General features: G+C 33.2%; 1 protein-coding gene across 1 annotated transcript; it reads left to right on the top strand.

Moving 5' to 3' along the window:
- The first annotated feature begins 316 nt into the window (after positions 1-316).
- Positions 317-18,105, top strand: LOC130629153 (uncharacterized). The gene is made up of 16 exons (XM_057442269.1): positions 317-603; positions 1,719-2,618; positions 2,851-2,990; positions 3,406-3,534; positions 4,046-4,184; positions 4,680-4,847; positions 5,342-5,557; positions 6,514-7,050; positions 7,403-7,710; positions 12,554-12,776; positions 13,231-13,335; positions 13,978-14,133; positions 14,434-14,831; positions 14,974-15,130; positions 15,476-15,832; positions 16,970-18,105. The coding sequence occupies exons 1-16, from the start codon at positions 543-545 to the stop codon at positions 17,119-17,121; spliced, it is 4,146 nt and encodes a 1,381-aa protein (XP_057298252.1). The 5' UTR covers positions 317-542; the 3' UTR covers positions 17,122-18,105.
- Positions 18,106-18,911: the final 806 nt, after the last annotated feature.

The following is an 18,911-nucleotide window of genomic DNA, read 5'->3' as shown; positions in this document are numbered from 1 at the left end:
AGAAAATAAGTTTAATTCTTTGAGCATAGCATACATTTTTTTGTTCCCGATTTTCCGAGGAAATTGATAATCTTTTTACTAAGTCGTACATATACGGTAATACGGTGTTGTATATAGAAAAGGAAAGTAAAATTTTTTTGTTGAAATATTTCGAGAAGTTGATTGCACAAATAGATATTCATAGATGTACACGAGGCTGTATGTTAATTGCAAATGAGGCTAACAGCGATCTTTTGGTCGACATCTCATAAATAATTCATCAAGTAGACTCTAGGTAGAAATACCCTTTGAAAAGTTAAATCCTATTAGAGAGCTGCTTTAAAAAACGGAATAACATTACTTCGCCAGTATTTAATCAAAAAAGAAAAAACAACATTATATAGAAGAATGGGAACTATGCCAATGCACCAATGAGATGGCTTGATTTTAAAATGATTTTAATGCTGTTATGATTCCACGCATTGCTGATCATGTGGAACAAGTTTTCATTTGTGTAGCCCACACAAGACTTTGTTGATGTCGTTTAATTATCAATATATAAAATGGCTTCTATTTATAAGTTTTCCATCATAATATTATTAGCATTGTATTTCACATCTCTAGGTAAGTTTATTTACTCAAAAGTTAGTATTTTCTCCAGTCTGTCGGTGGGAGAAGGTTCCTCCGTGATAGCTTATATTAACGCGATGTATAAAACGATGTATTTTTTAATTTTAACAAAAATGAAAGGCATTGCTTTGTTAAATTAGCCGGTATATTTGCAGTGGTATCCGTATAGCTGCACTCCTATTATATAGATCTATATCATACAAAAAAATAAAGAAAGAACGAAAAAATGGCGCCTTGTTGGAAAGCTGCACGCTTAAAATTCTGATTCTAATGTTGTTGCACGAGACGCTACAAAAAAGTCTTCCACTGATCGACATTAACATTTTTGAATGCTTCCTTGCTAGTTCATATCCAACAAATTGTTACCAAGTTAAACTTTTCGTGAGTATAAACACTGAAAGTCGTGTCCTTTCACGAAATATCATTTGAAACTCTAAGAAATCTGAAAAAGCAAGGAAAAACAAACCACAAGTAATGAAAGACAAGCAAACGCAATGCACGCATGAGGATTGTACAAAATATTTGACATTTCGTGTTTTACAACTGACCATATGCACATGTTACAAATATTTAAAAAGCCCTTAAACTCGTGTGCATAGCTTGTTAGGCTTTTCTTATTGGGACAGTGCCTCAACAGCTAGAGCTTTGACTCCTTGCTTATCACGTGACAAAATAAATAGGCCGTAAAATGCTGCATAATTAAATCAAACGAGCGGTTTATTCGCAATTTGTCGGTTACAAAGTTCGCCGATTATTTTCACTGCGGCAGTGCGCATTGTAGCTTCAGTTTCCACAATGTCTTCAAAATGCATAAAATTTCCAAGGGGTCGTACAGCAGTTAGCTAGGGTACAGAAGAAATATTCAGTACCAACAAAATACATTTTTTTACTCATAAAATACTCTTAAAAATACCCTCGTCGGTTCCTATTTGTATGATTACGTATATAGATAAAAAAGCCGTTAGACCTTGATCCCTGCGATATCTGAAGTGATATTAACCATGTCCATTTTTTCTTGAGTTATGTCTTCAGTGCTATCCAGCTAGGTAGCAAAATATCCCTACTGAATATTGTTTTGAATATACCTAGCTAACATTCTTATTTTTTAGGAGGCAGTGTTACACAGAAATCTAGTCGAATAAATGACGACAAAGAAAAAATTGAAGCCTTTTTAAGATTTTCGACGTTATTAGAGTCAGAAAATGAAGAAAGTGAGTCTGGTTCCGGTAGTGGAGACGAGGACTCCGATTCAAGTGAGTACAATGTGAATGGTACATTCTTGGTCATGCCGGATGAAGCCGAAAATTTGATGCAAAGTACAAAAAAAATTAGTCCCATTGCTGCAAACGTTAGTTCAAGAAATCAACTTAATGATGATACAGTAAATTCCAGTAATAATTTAAAAGCTTCTACAGAAAAGAATCTAGCAAACGCATTGAACTATATGAAAGAGGGAAAATACCTCTACAATTTCCCAGACTATACAAAAGCTGTTCAAACAGCTTACCATCTATCACCTTATCCGACGACGAACATACTAAAAACAAATTCGTCAAATTTACAAGTTACTAATGTAACATATCAAAAATTTAATGATGGTAAGAGTAAACCAGGAATTGTAAAGTATAAACATAAACTAAAGAAAAACAGTAAAGCGTCTGGTAATAATCGTAAAAACACGAAACAGCAACATAAAACAAGTAACCATTACACAGTAGTTGGCAGTAACTCCAGTAGAAAACTTGAAAACAGCAATTCTACTGCTATAGATACTGCAAGTAGTAACAAAAAGAGCGTAGAAGAGCGTTCTCCTACTCAGATGACAAATAACACTATCCTATCTGATAAACCGAAGGAACGACAGAACAACAACACGAAGGAGTCGAAAGGGATTTCATCCTTAGGGATTGTGGACGCACAGAATCTAACAGCAGGAAATAAAAACATAAAAGCGGGAAGCAAGTTCGTAGAGAGTGAAGAAGATCGCGTCAAGAAAACAAAAGAGCAGAGTAAGTTAGATATTAATTCCATGCAAATGATAAAAGGGAAGAATGTAAATTGTCAATGTACTTTCTAATTGAAATATTTTGTAACACAGCTTGGGCGTTTAAGGATCTTTTTTCCATTTTATTTTATTTTTCGCTATAGCGCAAAAACTCAAAAGTTAGCACTTTAAAAATAACTTTCCTTTTTCCTTTCGTTTTTTTATCTCTTACATTGTTTACCTCTCTTTCTTTTTAGACGATGATGCAAAAACCTTAAATAGTTTACTCACGAAGCTGAAATTCAATAACGGTGCATCTGGTAAAGTAAAATCTGGCCAGGAATTTGCTTACATATCACAATGTGGATTGTACACTGAACCTCAGAATGTTTCCTTTGTAAGTTAGTATATATTTTTCTCATGATTTTGAAGCTCTTCGACTTTTACCTTAATGAATCATAAATGTGCTCCTTTACTGTATAAGCCTTAAGTCAACGCCCCGCTAAAAGCCTTTATCCTTTACAGACAGCTTGTAATAGATATATTGTAGTTATTGTAATGTGTGGTGAAGGAAAGGCCATTTAACACCCTCTCTGCAAATTCAGAATCATCTCTGCAGATTTTCTTCGTTAAAAAACACGAAGTTAAAAGAAGTTGCAAAAACTAAAAAACACCCTACCAACAAAATCTGGCAAGTTCAAGCAGGTTGATACAGTATGGGAACTGACTTACTTACGACTTATATTTCCGTATGTCATTTGTTACGTCAACACATATTTTTTTTATAAGCTTCTATTAATTGTATGTTTTAGGTGGAACATTCATGGGTGACAAAAACATATTCACCATATTTTTATCTGTACGAGAAGCCAAAAAAATATGAGAAATGCAAACCATCGGCGTGGATGAATGGTACTGACATGAGAGGCAGTGTTTTCCTGGTAAGTGTAGATCGTTGATTTTAATGAAGATTCACATGATTATGTTGTGGTAAAGAAAGTACATGAATCATTCCCTAGCACCAATATGGTTCTAGAAATATAAAACACTAAATTTATAGTTTCTAGGGAGAGATTTTTTAACACTTTTTTAAAACGCTGCAGTTGTATGCCGAGTTTCTTGATGAATATTTTTGTGTTAGGTTTTTGTGTTTTATTGCACGACTTTTTCTTGGCTCGTTTTACGTTGTTTTACAATTTTAGTGAAATATGGTCTTCAATATTGAATAGCATAAATATAACTGTAATATTATTATTTGGTCCTAGTCCATATGAAGGTAATAGAGTTATCCCTATAATCTGCGTGTCCTGAAAACTTGACTAAGTGCTACACCTTTAGGGCTTAATATTTTTTAATTTAAAAATTACTACTGACTTGGAATGTCACCCATTCCCTTATATAACAACAATGATTTAGATAGAAACATATAACCTTAAGTTCTTAAACATTTAGAGTTTTGAAGTAAAATCTCTGCATGGTAGCACAATGGAAAACAATGCAAAAATATGTGAGAAGTATTGCTGCAAAGAGCCACGTTGCGCTGCATGGGTGCTTCGACTGCAAAGTGAAGGTACCTCTAACTGTCCTCAAAGTAAGTGTTAGTTTCTTTTGCTATTCTGAAGTAGTCCTGATGACTACTTCTTCTTAGCATATCGCCTGGCAAGAACATTTATTAAAAGTTAGGTCGGGGCAACAGAGTTATTTATGTTATCTGTTGCAAAAATTTAAGTAACCGAACATAACATTAGGTACTACACGTATGCAACAAAAATGACTTGTTTAATTGCTCTCCTTTGTATTCTATGTCCATTCAACAAAAATTATTAAATTTTCTGAAATAACGAAAATAACATTTGAAATGTCATATGCTCAACCAAAGTAACATCTCTTGTAAATGATGCATCAAATATTGTATTATTTTGTTGTTTTTATGCTACAATATAATAAAATATAATGTATATAATTAATTGTACACTTGTAGTTTGTAAATGTATATTTTTGTGCGACATATTGTACAGCCCTAAACAATTATCCTTCTTACTGTAGCTGTGGAAACTCCCCTTTACTTATGACTTTATATCTTCAGATAGTTATTGCTGTTGGTTGAAAACTGATATTCCGAAGCCTGAGCCCCATGATGAATGTGTTTCTGGAATTGTACACCGTGATCATTACAAACATCCACCTGCGGGAATGAGATCTGCTGTACCGCTTGGTGCTCTCGGTACCGGCTCATTTGAAATGCGCGCTGACGGTAAGTGAATAACAATGTCAACGCTGGTACTTTTGATTTAGGTCCCAGTAAAATAAAAATAGAATAAAAAACAAAAGCCATTGACACATAATTAGATATAAAGCATAACAAAATATCAACAATGTAAATTACATCTCACAACAAAGCATTTAGTGAAACAGCATTCTGTAAAACAGCATTAAGAGGCATTTAAGCCTTGTTTAGAGGAATATTAGTTTTTTTATGGTATTTTTTAAGTGAAAACAGTGTAGCATTTAATTTATCCTAATGGTTTGAAATTTCGCAGGAATTAATTTTCCGCTAATTTCGCGAAATTTTGTCAACTTCGAGAGAGATATATTGGCTAACTCGCTATTAGCAAAATATTAGCCAACTTTGCGAAAATTGGAAACCTTAGAGTAATTCTAGCACTTTAACTCCCTGTGTCATATGAGATTTATAATTTCCTCTTTCCATATCATTAACGCTTATACCCCATATACCTTTTGTTACAGGTACATTCCACGAGTGGACCATTGAAAATCAATCCCCTGGAGGTTCAGCTAAGCTAAGTAAAACGTCCTTAGAAATGATGCTGCTTGGAGTTAGAGTAAAAAAGGGTTCATCAAAACCACGGGCAGCTGTGTTGAGAACTCATGCACCTCGCGGGTTTGAGAATGTCGAAAGTATGACCTATTCTGGTTCCTTTCCAATATCGAAGCTTAAAGTTGGTAAGTTTGGAAATTATTATAGTTAAATTTATTTTTACACAACATTTGAAGAAAGCACTCATTAATGACAATTATTTAGTCAGAAAACCGATTTGTTGTTGGCCATCATCTTCTACATTTTGTTCTCCTTCATGTTTAATATACTATTATGTTAACCCTATTATACCCGACCTTTTTTTGCACTTGTAACCCTTGAGGAGGGCACAAAGTGCCCGCTGGTCATAAATGCTAAACCATTTGTGCTTTAGTTACGAAACTTTCCACTGTTATAGGTCTTAGTACAAACTCATTCCAGGTAAAAAATCATTTTATGACGTCAGAGGGATCAATAATGACGTCATAAATTTTTCTGCAAAATAAAAATTTCTGGTCCTGATAATTAAAATTTTCGGTCCGCCTTATATACACCTTGTGGTATGTATCTTTGGTAACACAAAAACATTTATTAACAGACCTAAAACTATATTAGAAACAAAACAACGCAACAAAACTGTTTGATATTGACTATATTTTCACCCAAATTATTTTTTTGACGGAATCTGTAACAAAAGTTACTTTTCTAAACTTTTCACTTTATGAATATTATAAGAACATCTCTATAATAATAGTCGTCGTCTGTCTGTCTGTTAAGGGAACAAGAAATGCGATATAAAAAGGACGGGCGACCCCGTTTATTTTTTTACTGGTTGACGACTAATAGTATATAATGACCCAGATCGAATTTTTTAGCAAAAGATTGAATAATAACATTATTTGAATTTATAGACTATTATTAAAAACTCCTCCGTATCTATAGTTACTTTTCCAAAAATAGAAAAATTATTAGAATTAATAAAAGATGACAAATTTCTGCCATTTTTTCAATTTAAGTTCAGTTTGTAACGGCAGAAAAACATATAATTAAGATTTTTAAAATTTAATACTTTTAAACAACGTCACCTTTTCTCTCTTTTTAGACCTCCATAAATCTCTTCGCAAGGAAGTGGACTTAAACTTATACGCCTACTCTGCTTTTCATCCACGTGGTCCAAAAGAATCTGCCACACCTGCAGTGATCTTCTCCTTGGACGTTACAAATCCATCAAATGAAGAAATGGATGTGTCCTTCATGATGAATTTACCATTTGGCTACAATGATGACACGATTCGGCGTGGAAACAACTTTGCTGAAATTGCTTTCACACGATTGGTCACTGCTGCAGATTGTCAAAACGCATGCGCGAAGAAATCAAAATGCATGGCATGGACGACTAATGGACCATTTTCGTGTATGCTCAAAGACGGCATGCCATTACATGCATACGAGTATGGTATAATATCAGGACTGAAAGGAGAATGGTCTGTAAAACAAAAGGGGTTAAATTGTAAGAGACCTGGTTTCTACGCACAGAGTGGTGATATTACCCTACGTCCTGTTGATAGTGGATCAGAGGTAACATCATTTACCGTGGAAGATGATCCAGAAGTTGTTTGGGATATCTTCAAGAAAACAGGCAAGTGAAGCATTCCACTTGATTATTTAAAGTTTCACTCAAATGTAATGACAAAGTGCTTTGTCTTTCTAAAATTTCCAGTCAGTGTTATGCAACAACTAAGCATCAATTATTTAACAAATAGCCTGTTTTTCTCTGCCTATAACTAGCTCGTAGGATAGGAGACAATTGCAGATACTGCAGTACATTTGAAAAATTCATTCACATTATAATTAATTGAGGATTTTTTTACAGTCATATTTAGTTGAAGCAAAAAAGAAAATATCAAAAACGTTGTCCCCTTTAAGATTGTTGCATTTGGTACTTCAAAAACACTTGCATAGTGTTCTTGTAATCTTCACGTCCATTCTAGGTTACGTTAGCAATACAACTGGAGTGAATGTTACTGGTCTCAATGGAGCTGTTTCTACAAGCACTAAATTGAAACCGAAAGAAAGCAAAGTATTGAGTATTGTGTTTTCATGGTATTTTCCAAACAAAGGCATAGCTGACGAAAGAGTAGGAAACTTCTATAACAATTTATTCAAATCCAGTACCGACGTAGCAAAGCATTCTGAATTGGATATGAATGGAATTATTTTGGATGTTGTGAACTGGCAGTCCAGCATTGTACCACCGATTTCGAAAAGTAGCGAGAAAGAAAATAAACAAGCGAAGAAGGTACGCTTTTTACTCAGTGTTCATGTAGGCCATAATTAAAGCATGCGCAAAAATGATGTGAATATTGGAGCGAGCATTTTTTGTCATGACTTAAAAGTAGAATGCTATAGCAGAATCCTTATTTAAGTGACTTATTTAAGTGGTAGCCTTTGTTGTAGAGCGTGCGGAAAGTCGTGGGTTCATCCCCGGATGAGTCATGCTTGAGAAAATAAGGGAGTGAATCGATCCTTTCTGCGTAACGCTCAGCATGATATTTTAGACGGTTTCTAGTTGAGCGGCTGTTGTGTTTTCACGGCTTCCGTAGCTTAATGGGAGCTTCAAATGCACTAGGATCACCCTAAGCTCAGGGACTATTAGGGTAGAAGGTGCTTTCCTGGGTACATGATAGTAATAAAAATAAAGTTTTTTTGACTGTTGTTTTAAAAAAGTTGGATGTTATACATGCGCAACATTTATATATTTACCAAATATGCACCCTTAAATATACATCTAAAGGAGCCATACATTTCCTAATATCCAATGGAAATGATAAATAGTAATCTTTAATTAACTTAAGAAATCACATCATTTCCACTACTCGAACAAAAAAACTAGTCACATAATCCATAAAAAATCAGTCATAGGTAGTGAGGTATTTAAAACTAAGTCCTAGTGTATCAAAACATTTAGGCTGACTGTTTACCAAAAAATTAGGAATACCTTAAGAATAGCTGCAACATCACGCTATTCGTTCACTAGTTTTAGAGTGAATTTTATATAAACTCTGTGTTAAGTTTCTGACAGTCAAATAAAAGTTATTTAACATAATTCCCAGGTATTAGATAGTTCGCATGAAAAAACGCCAAAATTTCCTGATTTTTGGGTAAGAACGAAAAAAATCGGGAAATCGCGTACTAAATATATAGAATAAGTCCCATTGATTAAATAAAATTATGTTGTAAGTTTCAAGTTCTAAGGATAATCCTACCAAAAGTTATTATATTTCCCTTTTTGTAAGGGTTTCACGGAGATTTGTAGGGGTAGGTTCGAGTAATAGCCAATATCTAAGGTTATGAGGGGTATAGGTCCTAGACATTTGGCACGGAAGTGCTCATTATAGAAATAAGAAAACTCAGTAAGCTTCATAACCATGCAGCATAATAAAAACTAGAAATTAAAAAAAGGTTGCAAAGCATCACGCAATTTGCAAGCAAAAATAAAACCAATCAATAGTTGTCCCTAGTGATTTTTGCTTCTTAATATATAATACGTCGAGGTAGTAACAACTGCAGCTGAGATCTGGGGAAAAACTAAATATCATAGACGTAGAAAACCCTGGGGACGAGGTTGTAAAATAAACTTACTGCGGAACAACAACAACTCTTTGCGCAAAAATACAATATGTATATGCGGAATTTTTCTTTTCTTTTTTATGAAATTTAGATCGCGCGAAACTAAACAAAAACGATTGCTCAAAAATTTCGTAAAACCTCTTTTCACAGAATTATAAAATTAAATATTGATAATAATCACAATATTGTCAGTGGTGGCCGAGGTAAATTCAACATTGATGAAGTTTTAGCGCCAATAATTCATGCAAAGTTATATTTTTATAAAGTTGAAACCCTTATTCTGAAAGATATGCAATACTTTGAGTTGTAAAACGCGTAATGTGCAGAAATGTCACGAATTAACGGGATGCGCGTCATATGGTTCACTCTTTGAACCGGAATATAGTACTCGGAACGCAGATAATAATAGAGACTTTCGCGTTAACGATTTCTGAAATGAGAGGGCGAACGAAGCAGCTTGTGGTTTTTTTTTCACATAAAAATAACGGCACTAGTTATGAAAATCGATTTCTTGAAGCCAATGAATCTGCTGCAATGAATTTCGAAAACTCACGGGTAACAATAAACAAAAACAATTAATCTACAGAAACGAAAACGATTTATTAAGCTTATCAAACAGCTTTATAACAACAGATTTATAAAACAGCTTCAAATTTTTGACAGAAAAACAATAACAACGCGGTGTGAGGTTTCACTTTCTTTTACATCTCTCGTTCTCACTGTACGTAATCTAAAAATAAACAGGAAACATTTTTCTATATTATATTATATCATATTATATTATATCATATAATATTAGAAAGTCCCTAAATACATTAAAATCCAGTGCCTTTGACGGATGATATTTAGAGCTAAATTTCTAAACTACAGATGTATATCATTTCTAGGGAGAGTGCTCAAAAAATGTTTACTAGATACAATATGCTTGATATAATCAATAAAGTCATGCAACTCTGTTCACTTTGAGGTTTGTCTTCCTTAAGGGTTGGTAGTTCAGTCAGTAGAGCGTTCACTTCATATTCATATGGGTTCAATCCCACGTTACAGTTGTTGCTTAATAAACAGAAATTTAAAAGGTTTCTGTAGCTCAAATGGAAGCTTTTTTTCATAATCGGCGTCGGAGGTTTGGTAGAGGAGGGGTAGAATTTTTTCAGTTCCTTGGTATACTCAACGCGTAGGAAACGTACTCCGCAACGTGCTAACGGAAAAGTCAAATTAGTGTTGCCTTGTCTTCTCCTAAAGCACATGTGAAATATAAAAACGCATTTCATAGCTAGGTTTAGGTTACAAAAAAGAATATTTTAAGATAAAAAAAACCCACGAGATTAAATACTGAATTTAGTAACTATAAAGATAATCTTTTTCTAATTATTAATTAATTTTTTCCGAGGGTAAAATCCAAAATCGGGAAATCGGGTTATTCACGTGTCATAATTATGCAAAATGATTCTTCTTTGTTTTGTGCGCGGATGGTACACAGGAAAGCAGACGCAACTATGCGAACACAGGTGGCAGTAGAATAAAATACGATACATCGGTCTGTATAGTACAGTATGATGATGACGTTTCAGAGCTTAAATACAAACAGAAAAAATACAAAGATACAAAAAGATAAACACAACATAAATAAGTATAAATATAGCCTGTGTCGATAGACATACTATTACACGTACAAAATAAAACATGAAACACTAACTATTGCGTCGTTTACTGCGCTTGCTTCCTTTTTGCTGCTTGAAGAAACTTTTTACGTTAAGATTTCAATCAAGAACTACGATAGTTTCGATTCTCACTTTTACCACACGCTTGTCCTATTCGTACGGAGATTAGAAGCAATGTGAAAAGTGCGCGAAGAAACTATAAAAACCCAATTGAAATTAATGTGACGTGACGGGTCTTTATCTCCGAGACGGATCTTCATCGTTTATGTTCAAAACATTCTTAATAAAAGAAAGTTGCGTTGCAAGTTTCAAGTTCTAAGGATAATCTTAACAGGAGGTATTAAATTTTCCCCATTATGAGGATTTCATAGAAATATGTAGGGGTAGTTTCGAAAAATAACCAATAACAAAGCCTCTGAAAGGTATGGGACCTAAAAATTTGGCATGCAGGTGTCTAATAAATAAATATTAAAAATCAGTAAGTTTCATAGCCGTATAACATAGCAATAAGGAGTTATTGAAAAAACCCGTCAGGGGGGGGGGCGGAATCTGCTCCCCCCTGGGTTAAAAGGCAAAAATAAATTATAAACAAATAACTTACAAAAAATTCTTGAAAAGTATTGTTCTTCTCACTATAAATTTTTGTGTGTTAATTTCTTAAAAAAAAGGCGCGAATAATAAAAATCTTTATAAACGAAATAGACAACGCAGTGTTAATTGTCCGTAACTTTAATCACCCCAGTTAACATTTTGTTTAAAAACAACATGGTATAATTCAGCAAATGTTTTTCCATTTATTGAATCATATCAATGAGGAAATATAAGTTTTTTGCTATCAAATTAAAGAAAGAACAAATGATTTCCCTGTGGTAAACTTATATAGTTAATAACGAGCCACACAAGAATAAAATAGACAAAAGAAATGAACAATAAGAATTAATTTACTGTGACATTTTTTTAAGAAATTCAGTTTTGTGTCGATTATTTCTTTTCAACAATAAGTTTTTTTTACATATAGAACATTTTTACAAAGCATGTCACAAAAAATTTCCAATCGCTTAATTTGATCACGTAGTTTTTCCAACCAATTAGGCTTGGTTCCTACTGAACAGGATTTTGTGAAGTTGAAACTGAAACTCTTAAAGTCGTAACACCCCACAATTAAAGTGGGAACGTAAAGCACTAGAAGGCTAAACGCACTGCGTTAGGCCTTAACACTCTTTTTCATTCAAGAAAAGGTGTTCCGTGGGAATCAACCTTTAAAATGTGAATATAAATTTTATAAAATGCAAAGCATTGATTATGGTAAACAAAACAACAGTTTTATAAAATATAGAATATAGTTTTTAGTGAATGTTTCATAGAAGCTGTGGTAGAAAATTACACTAAAAATTAAATGGCATGCAAAACTTGATTAGAAACTCCTTCTGTGAGATTTTAACATTACGGAGCGGCGAAGAGAAGGCAACAACGAAAAACGAGGCCAAAAACGTTTTGGTGGTACCGATGTCGCATTGCTGCTTATAAACCCCAACCTTATCTCATTAGCTACTTTTTACTTTTTTAATAGCAGGGACGGCGATATTTAAAAAGCGAAAGGGGACCATGAGAACTACGTTGTATGCACCACAAAGATCGAACTCAACATGGCGCCTACCCAAAAATAGTATTTTCTTAATATAAAAAAAAACATCTGATATAATTTCTAATTCTGGATTTAATAAAAAAATATCATTAAATTTTAAATTTCAATATATCTCTTAATATATTTGACGTATATGGGGTATTTGCATATTAGGTTTAAGTTAAGGTACAGCGTTACCAAGCACAAATACTATATTTAATATTTAGAAAAGCAAGTCGAAACATTTGACATGCAATGCAACAATTGGTGGAATCAACACATTACCAGAATGCTTGCAAGATATTCTATTGAACAGTTTGAGTTCGTTACGTTCTGGAATGTGGATGGAGAATGGCAGATGGAGACAGTGGGAGGCATTCGATTGTGCAAATATGGATCCTGTGCATGTGGATTTTCATAGGATTATACCATACGTTATTATGTTTCCAGGTATGCCTTCAGAATGTTACTGCCTGCTGTTGTTATCGAACAGTGAGATAAGAAATGAGTTTGAAGTGCGGAAGAAGGATAGGGTAGTAGGTTTAATCCCTGCCTAAATTATTCTATATGGTTGATATTTCTGTACGAGATTTTAAATTGAAAATACATTAAAAAACGATAGCATTTTTTTATAAGAGTTGTCGCCCTTGATTCATTTTCTTGTAGGAGGACTATCTCTTCTTTATTAATACGGTTAAGGGTTTTAATTCGTCAACTTTAATTTGTAATAAGAATTTAAGATTAACTTTTTTAACAAATTTTTTGTCCCATCACTAACTAAAAGTTATTACTTTTCTAAACTTTTATTTCAATCACAGATAGCTGATAATAGACATTGGTAAATACAATAGTCAGCTTGATGCTATAATTTCATAGGTTGAATTATTCTTTTTTAAATTTATAGAAATTGCAAAACAAGTTATGCTAGCCTGGGCTGATCACCAGCAGGTAAATGGTATGATTCAAGAATCGCTGTCGATGGGCTGTTTAGAAGAAACGTCAAAAGAAGGTACCATTCTATATCTGCCTTGAGAGTGAAGTAAAATATATTTAAGTGATTGGAAAAGAAATATAGACAGCATTAAAAGTTACAAAATAAATTACATATCACCTCCTCTCTAAAGCTAATATATCAGAAGGTTAAGTATTGTCAAAAATTGAACACATTTTCTCTTTTTATTAATAGCAACTTTTATTAAAAGTTTGGTCATGTTTTAACACTGTAGATAATCCCTATTATTTGCACTTTTTATAAGCGCAGTAAAGTTGGAATATGACTAGTTGTTTTTAAACTTTACTCTATGCTTTAGGGGTGATATGCGTTTTTTGAATTTTTTTCGTAATACTTTGTACAATGTATTATAACACTCTTTTAGTAAAACATGTATTTCTGTAAACCTATGACAAGATAATATATCAAAAATCACGTTTGTTATATTTTTTATTTTCAAAATCAATAAGCGTGTGGATTGATGTTTTTATGGAAAAAGTAACCAAATACTTAAGAAAAACATTCTTGACAGACCACTTACTAGTCTATTGTAACAATGAGTATTTTGAGTAAGAGTTACTCATAACTTTTAAATGTGAAATAAGCATAGATCGTTTGAAAGCACTGCAAATTAAAAACACGCAAGTCTTTCCTTTATAGGTGTTGCTGGTGGCAGGTTGATGGCAGATGTCAACGTGGGATTTATTGTTCAAGCGTATCTTATTTACAGCTGGACAAATGACACGTCGTTTTTTGAAGAAATTTATCCATTCACTGTACGTGCTATGGAATGGCTAATTACAGAATCTACAAAAGGTGAGTTAACGTTACATATGTTAAACAGTTATCAAGTCGTATCGTTTCTTACTCTACCCTATCCTACTATACCATTTCAATACATACTATACTACACCATGCCATACAATATCATATCATACCATGCTATGCAACGTCATGGCATGTCATATCATATGGTATCATCTATATACGTCTGTCTGTCACGCAATATGATCCCAGTAGCGAGACATACGACATGTGGTAGTTAAAGGACAGACGAACCCGTTGATTCATCCACGGACTACAGATTAGTCTCATAAAGTATCTGTATTTTTCTAGGTACTGGTTTACCATATCGCAAACCTGACACGTACGATCTGTTTGAATTGGAAAAATATGATCACTGCGCATACAATAGTATATTATACATACTGGCTTTACATACAATGAAAATTATGTCGAAGCTACAGAAAGACAAAAGTACATATAACGACGTCACATCGGCGCTAGAACGTGCTGACAAACAATTTGACGTCGAAATGTGGGATGAAAAACGTGGATTTTACCATGCATGGTTTGACGATGAATGGGGGTCTCCGTCATGGTTGATGAGTGATGTCTTCTATGGTCAAGTTTGGAGTTACACGTTAGGTCTTGGAGATTTAGTTGATAAGCAGAAGCTGAGAAGACATTTGAAGAAAGAAGGGACGAGAAACGACTCTCCGTTTGGATTAAAGGTGGGTTGTTATGAATTCTGCGCCAAAGAGAGCAAGTTCCTGCAAATATGCCTTTTATATACACATTTAAATTTATTATTGCCCTTTTCCCTAATTATTCGTCACATATAATATTTTTAACACAACCTGCTTATTTATTTAGGTCATGTCCAAATCAGACTCAGTTGTATCCTTAGAAGATACATCAGTGATATTAGGTGATGAACTCAACAGCTGCAAATCGTTAGAGAATATAACCAAAACCGAATCTATTTGGATGACATCAAGTTCTGATTGGTCTACTTTGCAACTGCACTTAGGTAAGATGTGATTAGAAAATTTTACAATTCTAGATATGCTTGCTTGATTTAAAGTAAACTGTAAGTTAGAGTAAAAATAATCCTGCTTAGACAGACATTACCAATTAATTCTAAAGTGATTTTCGGATCTGAAGCGATCCACAAAAATACATTTTGCTGAACACTTTATTATTAAATAACGAAGACCTTTATACAGAGTAAGGTGCATTTGTGACAAACACAAAATAAATCTAGACAACTATAATGATTGTACATGGTTAAATCATTAGTATTTCTATCACTTTGTACAGCCTTAAGTATTTTCCAACAGTTTTCAATTAAAAACTTTCCTCTTTGTTAATGTAGGCGAGAATCCTTACAGCACACTTCAGCAAGCAGCAAAATCACTTGATAACTACCGATCTACGTTGAGAGATCAATGGAACTTCCACGGCTTAACCTCGTCTGAACACTATGGGTTAGATGGATTGCCCTGGGCAACCAGTCACTATACTTTCCATTTGGTTCTGTGGCATTTGCCGTTAGCCTTATCTGGTCAGCGTTATTACGCACCAAATGGAAGTTTAGCGTTTGCGCCGAAATTCGAGACGCCATATTGGTTACCGTTTTATACGCCATTTTGTATGGGAAACATAGAAGCTAAGGAAGTTACAACAGAAACGAATTCAACAGAAGTATTATACGCGTTAAAAGTCTCTTCAGGTATTTACTTTCATTTTTTTGGAAACTATGAACAATTTTTCTATTTGCTTTTAAATGAAATTATTTCAGACTTCATTTGATTGAAAAAAATTTTTTGGAAGAGAATTAGGTGGAAACTAATTTTCGCGGAATGAATAAAATATTTAGTTTAGCGGGAATTTTATTTCGCGGAGAGGAAAAATAGTAATTCTGACAGGGAATTTAATTTGGCGAATGATAAAAGCTTGTTCTGAAAAGAAAAACATGGAAGTTGATTTTTTCTTTTTAAACGGATTAAAATAGTATTTAACAGTAGCTACCAACAACGGAAACGGGTGAAGAGAAGGTCAGTCGTCTCCAAATACTAAAATCAAAAACGTTATGATAAAAATTCTATTTCCTTAATATTATTTGTCAATTATTATCAATTAGGTTTAGTTTATCATAATACACATTCCCTGAATTACATAAATTATAACAATTATGACGTCATCCAAAATTTTATAATGGTTCTGTGCTCTTTAAATAAACATATTCAGATGGAATATTAATTTTTTATGACAAAAATAAAGTTTTTAGAGCAATATAATATTCTGGTTGGATTTTATTTGGATTTAAAGAAAATAATTAATTTGAAAACAAGGCTATTCTAGGAAGGTCGGCTATATAAAGGGTTTGACCGTAACTTTCAGCTCGGAATTGAGGCACTTAACGAATAAAAATATTTACGAAATTAAGTTATTTTTTCTACCGTTTGCTAAGGAACTTAGAGATAAAAATCTTCTTTAGTATCGACCCCTTTAATTGAGTTTGGCATAATTAAGAAGTTCGGGAAAGGTCTATTGACGGATAGCAAAAAATAATTAATTTTGACGCGGATTTAATTTGCTGTTCACCAATATTAGTATTTCATTTTAGGCGAGAATTAAGCTTAGCAAATGATAAAAAAAATATTTTTTTACGGGAATCTAATTTAGCAAATATTCGTCAAAACCGCCAAATCCGTCAATTTTTCTTTTTGTCAAAATTTCTTTCCTTTAGGCACTATTTGGTTTGTATCTGCGTTTCTGTCTGTGCGTTTTATCAACATTCACATTTTTTTCCCTGAGGTTAAAAATTAAGTTCCCTTTCTATGTTCTGTTTCTTCTTTTGTTACAGGTACATGCAATTTGAAAGAATTATCCATCGCCGGCTCCAAATATGGTAAGAATCAAATCACCATCGACCAAGGAGAAAAAGTTGAATGGTCCGCACCGAAACGTACAAAGAAAGATATTGTCAAAGCTATGCTGGACCAATTAAAACATTAAAATCAATAAATTGTTGTTTCCAGATCAATTATCGATTTTATATTAAAAACTGGTGGTTAAGAAACCATTTTATGACGAAGCATATTTTCTCCTAGAATTTGTGCGCAACCTTGCTGTTAAATTTTCAGAACGTAGAACATCCTTAGAATCACAGCTAACCGCAAAACAATAAATGTGATTATAGCAACAAAAAAAACATTCCTGGTGGACAGACAGTTTTATATTCAATAGTTCGCCTTTTCTAAATCGTGGCTAGTGAATTGGAATGTTAGTTTGAGATGCTAGAATTGTAAAATGGAAGACAGAAAAAAATATATGCTTTGAGATTTTAATAAGTCAGTTAAAAAAGTTTGTCAAACTTTTTTTCGTTTAGTCTGATTTTAAGGTTTGTGAATAAAATGTTTCTCCAAAGAAAACCATCATACGGGCACATATCAAGTAATTCTTTTAAAAAGTGACCGCACAATTTTTGCTTTTTGTTTTTAAAAACTTGGTTCAAGTAACGGGAAAAGCTCTCTTTGAAGTTCAAAAAGTGTGGCACAGACTTACCGTTTAAATTTCCTTTTATGTGTCGCATCTTTTTCCAAAATTTTTAAAATCATGTTGCAAATAAATAAGCTACTGTAACAGATTATTTCTTCAGATTATACTTGACCTCAGCTTCAAATCGAAAAGCAACTTGAAAATTCAAAAATTAGGAAGCCTTCGACCGTGACTAAACGCTACCAAACCAGCATTTCTTGAAGTTGAATTAAGTCGATAATTAGCACGCGTGCTAATTTTGTCACGCTAAATGGCAATATTTCATAAATCTAAAGTTTGAAAGAACATTTCATTCGGAATGTGCTTACTGTTTAAAAATTCCCAATCCAAAAAAAATTGCCCAGATAGTTATTATTTTAAATAATATATAGTATATATATAATTTGAATTTTTATGAAACATTTGTACATAGCTGCGTAAAATAAAATATTAAATAACGAAGACAGGAATGTTTTACTTAACTATCAAACTCGATCATGCTTAGAGGAATTAACTCTGTTAAGTTTCTCTTATTTGCTAAGAATAGCGTAGCACGCCTATTTTTTTAGCATATTTTACAGATTTATTTCAATAAAGAATCGCTTCGACAACGCAATTAAGTCTCACTGTCTTTCTTAAAAAAATTCTTAAAGTAAGAAAATATTTTGTGCATCAGTTTAGGTCTATTAGCATAAATAATAAGCACACAAGGTCGTAGGGTCGGGGGATTGGTCCTTTAAATCCTGTATTGCCTGTTTCTCCCTCCTGCGGTAGCATTTTGTGCAAAGACGCTATAAAAACGCTATAAAACTTAGCTAAGAAAAATGACAATTCTCTAAATTGAAATGTGCTTGACAATCACTACTGTAAGAAAAAGGGAAAATCCCAATTTTTATGGAGTTATTTTCTAACTTTTGAGGTTGATGCATCATTTACTCAGACTGTCAACCTTCTGATAGTTTAATACTTGGTCAGCATGTACAACCATTGATCACAATACTGAAATCATTTCGCCAAAAGCTGCTTTTATTTGACTGTAATTTCAACCATAGTGCAATAACTCACTTTTTCGTCAGCGCGTGCTCACCTTGGAGAAATCTCCTTAATATGATGTTAATTTTTACGCAATTTGCACTGTAAGCAAATTTTGAATAAATTCGCAAAATTAAGTAAAATTTTTTCGAGATATATCTATTTAATTTTTTTCGTCAGAATATAATTACTTTTATATATTTTTTGTTTTTACAATGACAAAATGACTGGAGAAA

Source organism: Hydractinia symbiolongicarpus, chromosome 15, assembly GCF_029227915.1.
Source record: "Hydractinia symbiolongicarpus strain clone_291-10 chromosome 15, HSymV2.1, whole genome shotgun sequence".
Taxonomy (NCBI): domain Eukaryota; kingdom Metazoa; phylum Cnidaria; class Hydrozoa; order Anthoathecata; family Hydractiniidae; genus Hydractinia; species Hydractinia symbiolongicarpus.
Note: the sequence above shows the minus strand (reverse complement) of the source record. Positions and strands in the feature narration are given on the sequence as shown.

Excerpts from the sequence above, each read along its gene's own strand:
- LOC130629153 (XM_057442269.1), top strand. The coding sequence starts at position 543 with ATGGCTTCTATTTATAAGTTTTCCATCATAATATTATTAGCATTGTAT. Across the intron at positions 604-1,718 it reads ATTGTATTTCACATCTCTAG|GAGGCAGTGTTACACAGAAA; the intron begins GTAAGTTTATTT and ends CTTATTTTTTAG. Across the intron at positions 5,558-6,513 it reads AATATCGAAGCTTAAAGTTG|ACCTCCATAAATCTCTTCGC; the intron begins GTAAGTTTGGAA and ends CTCTCTTTTTAG.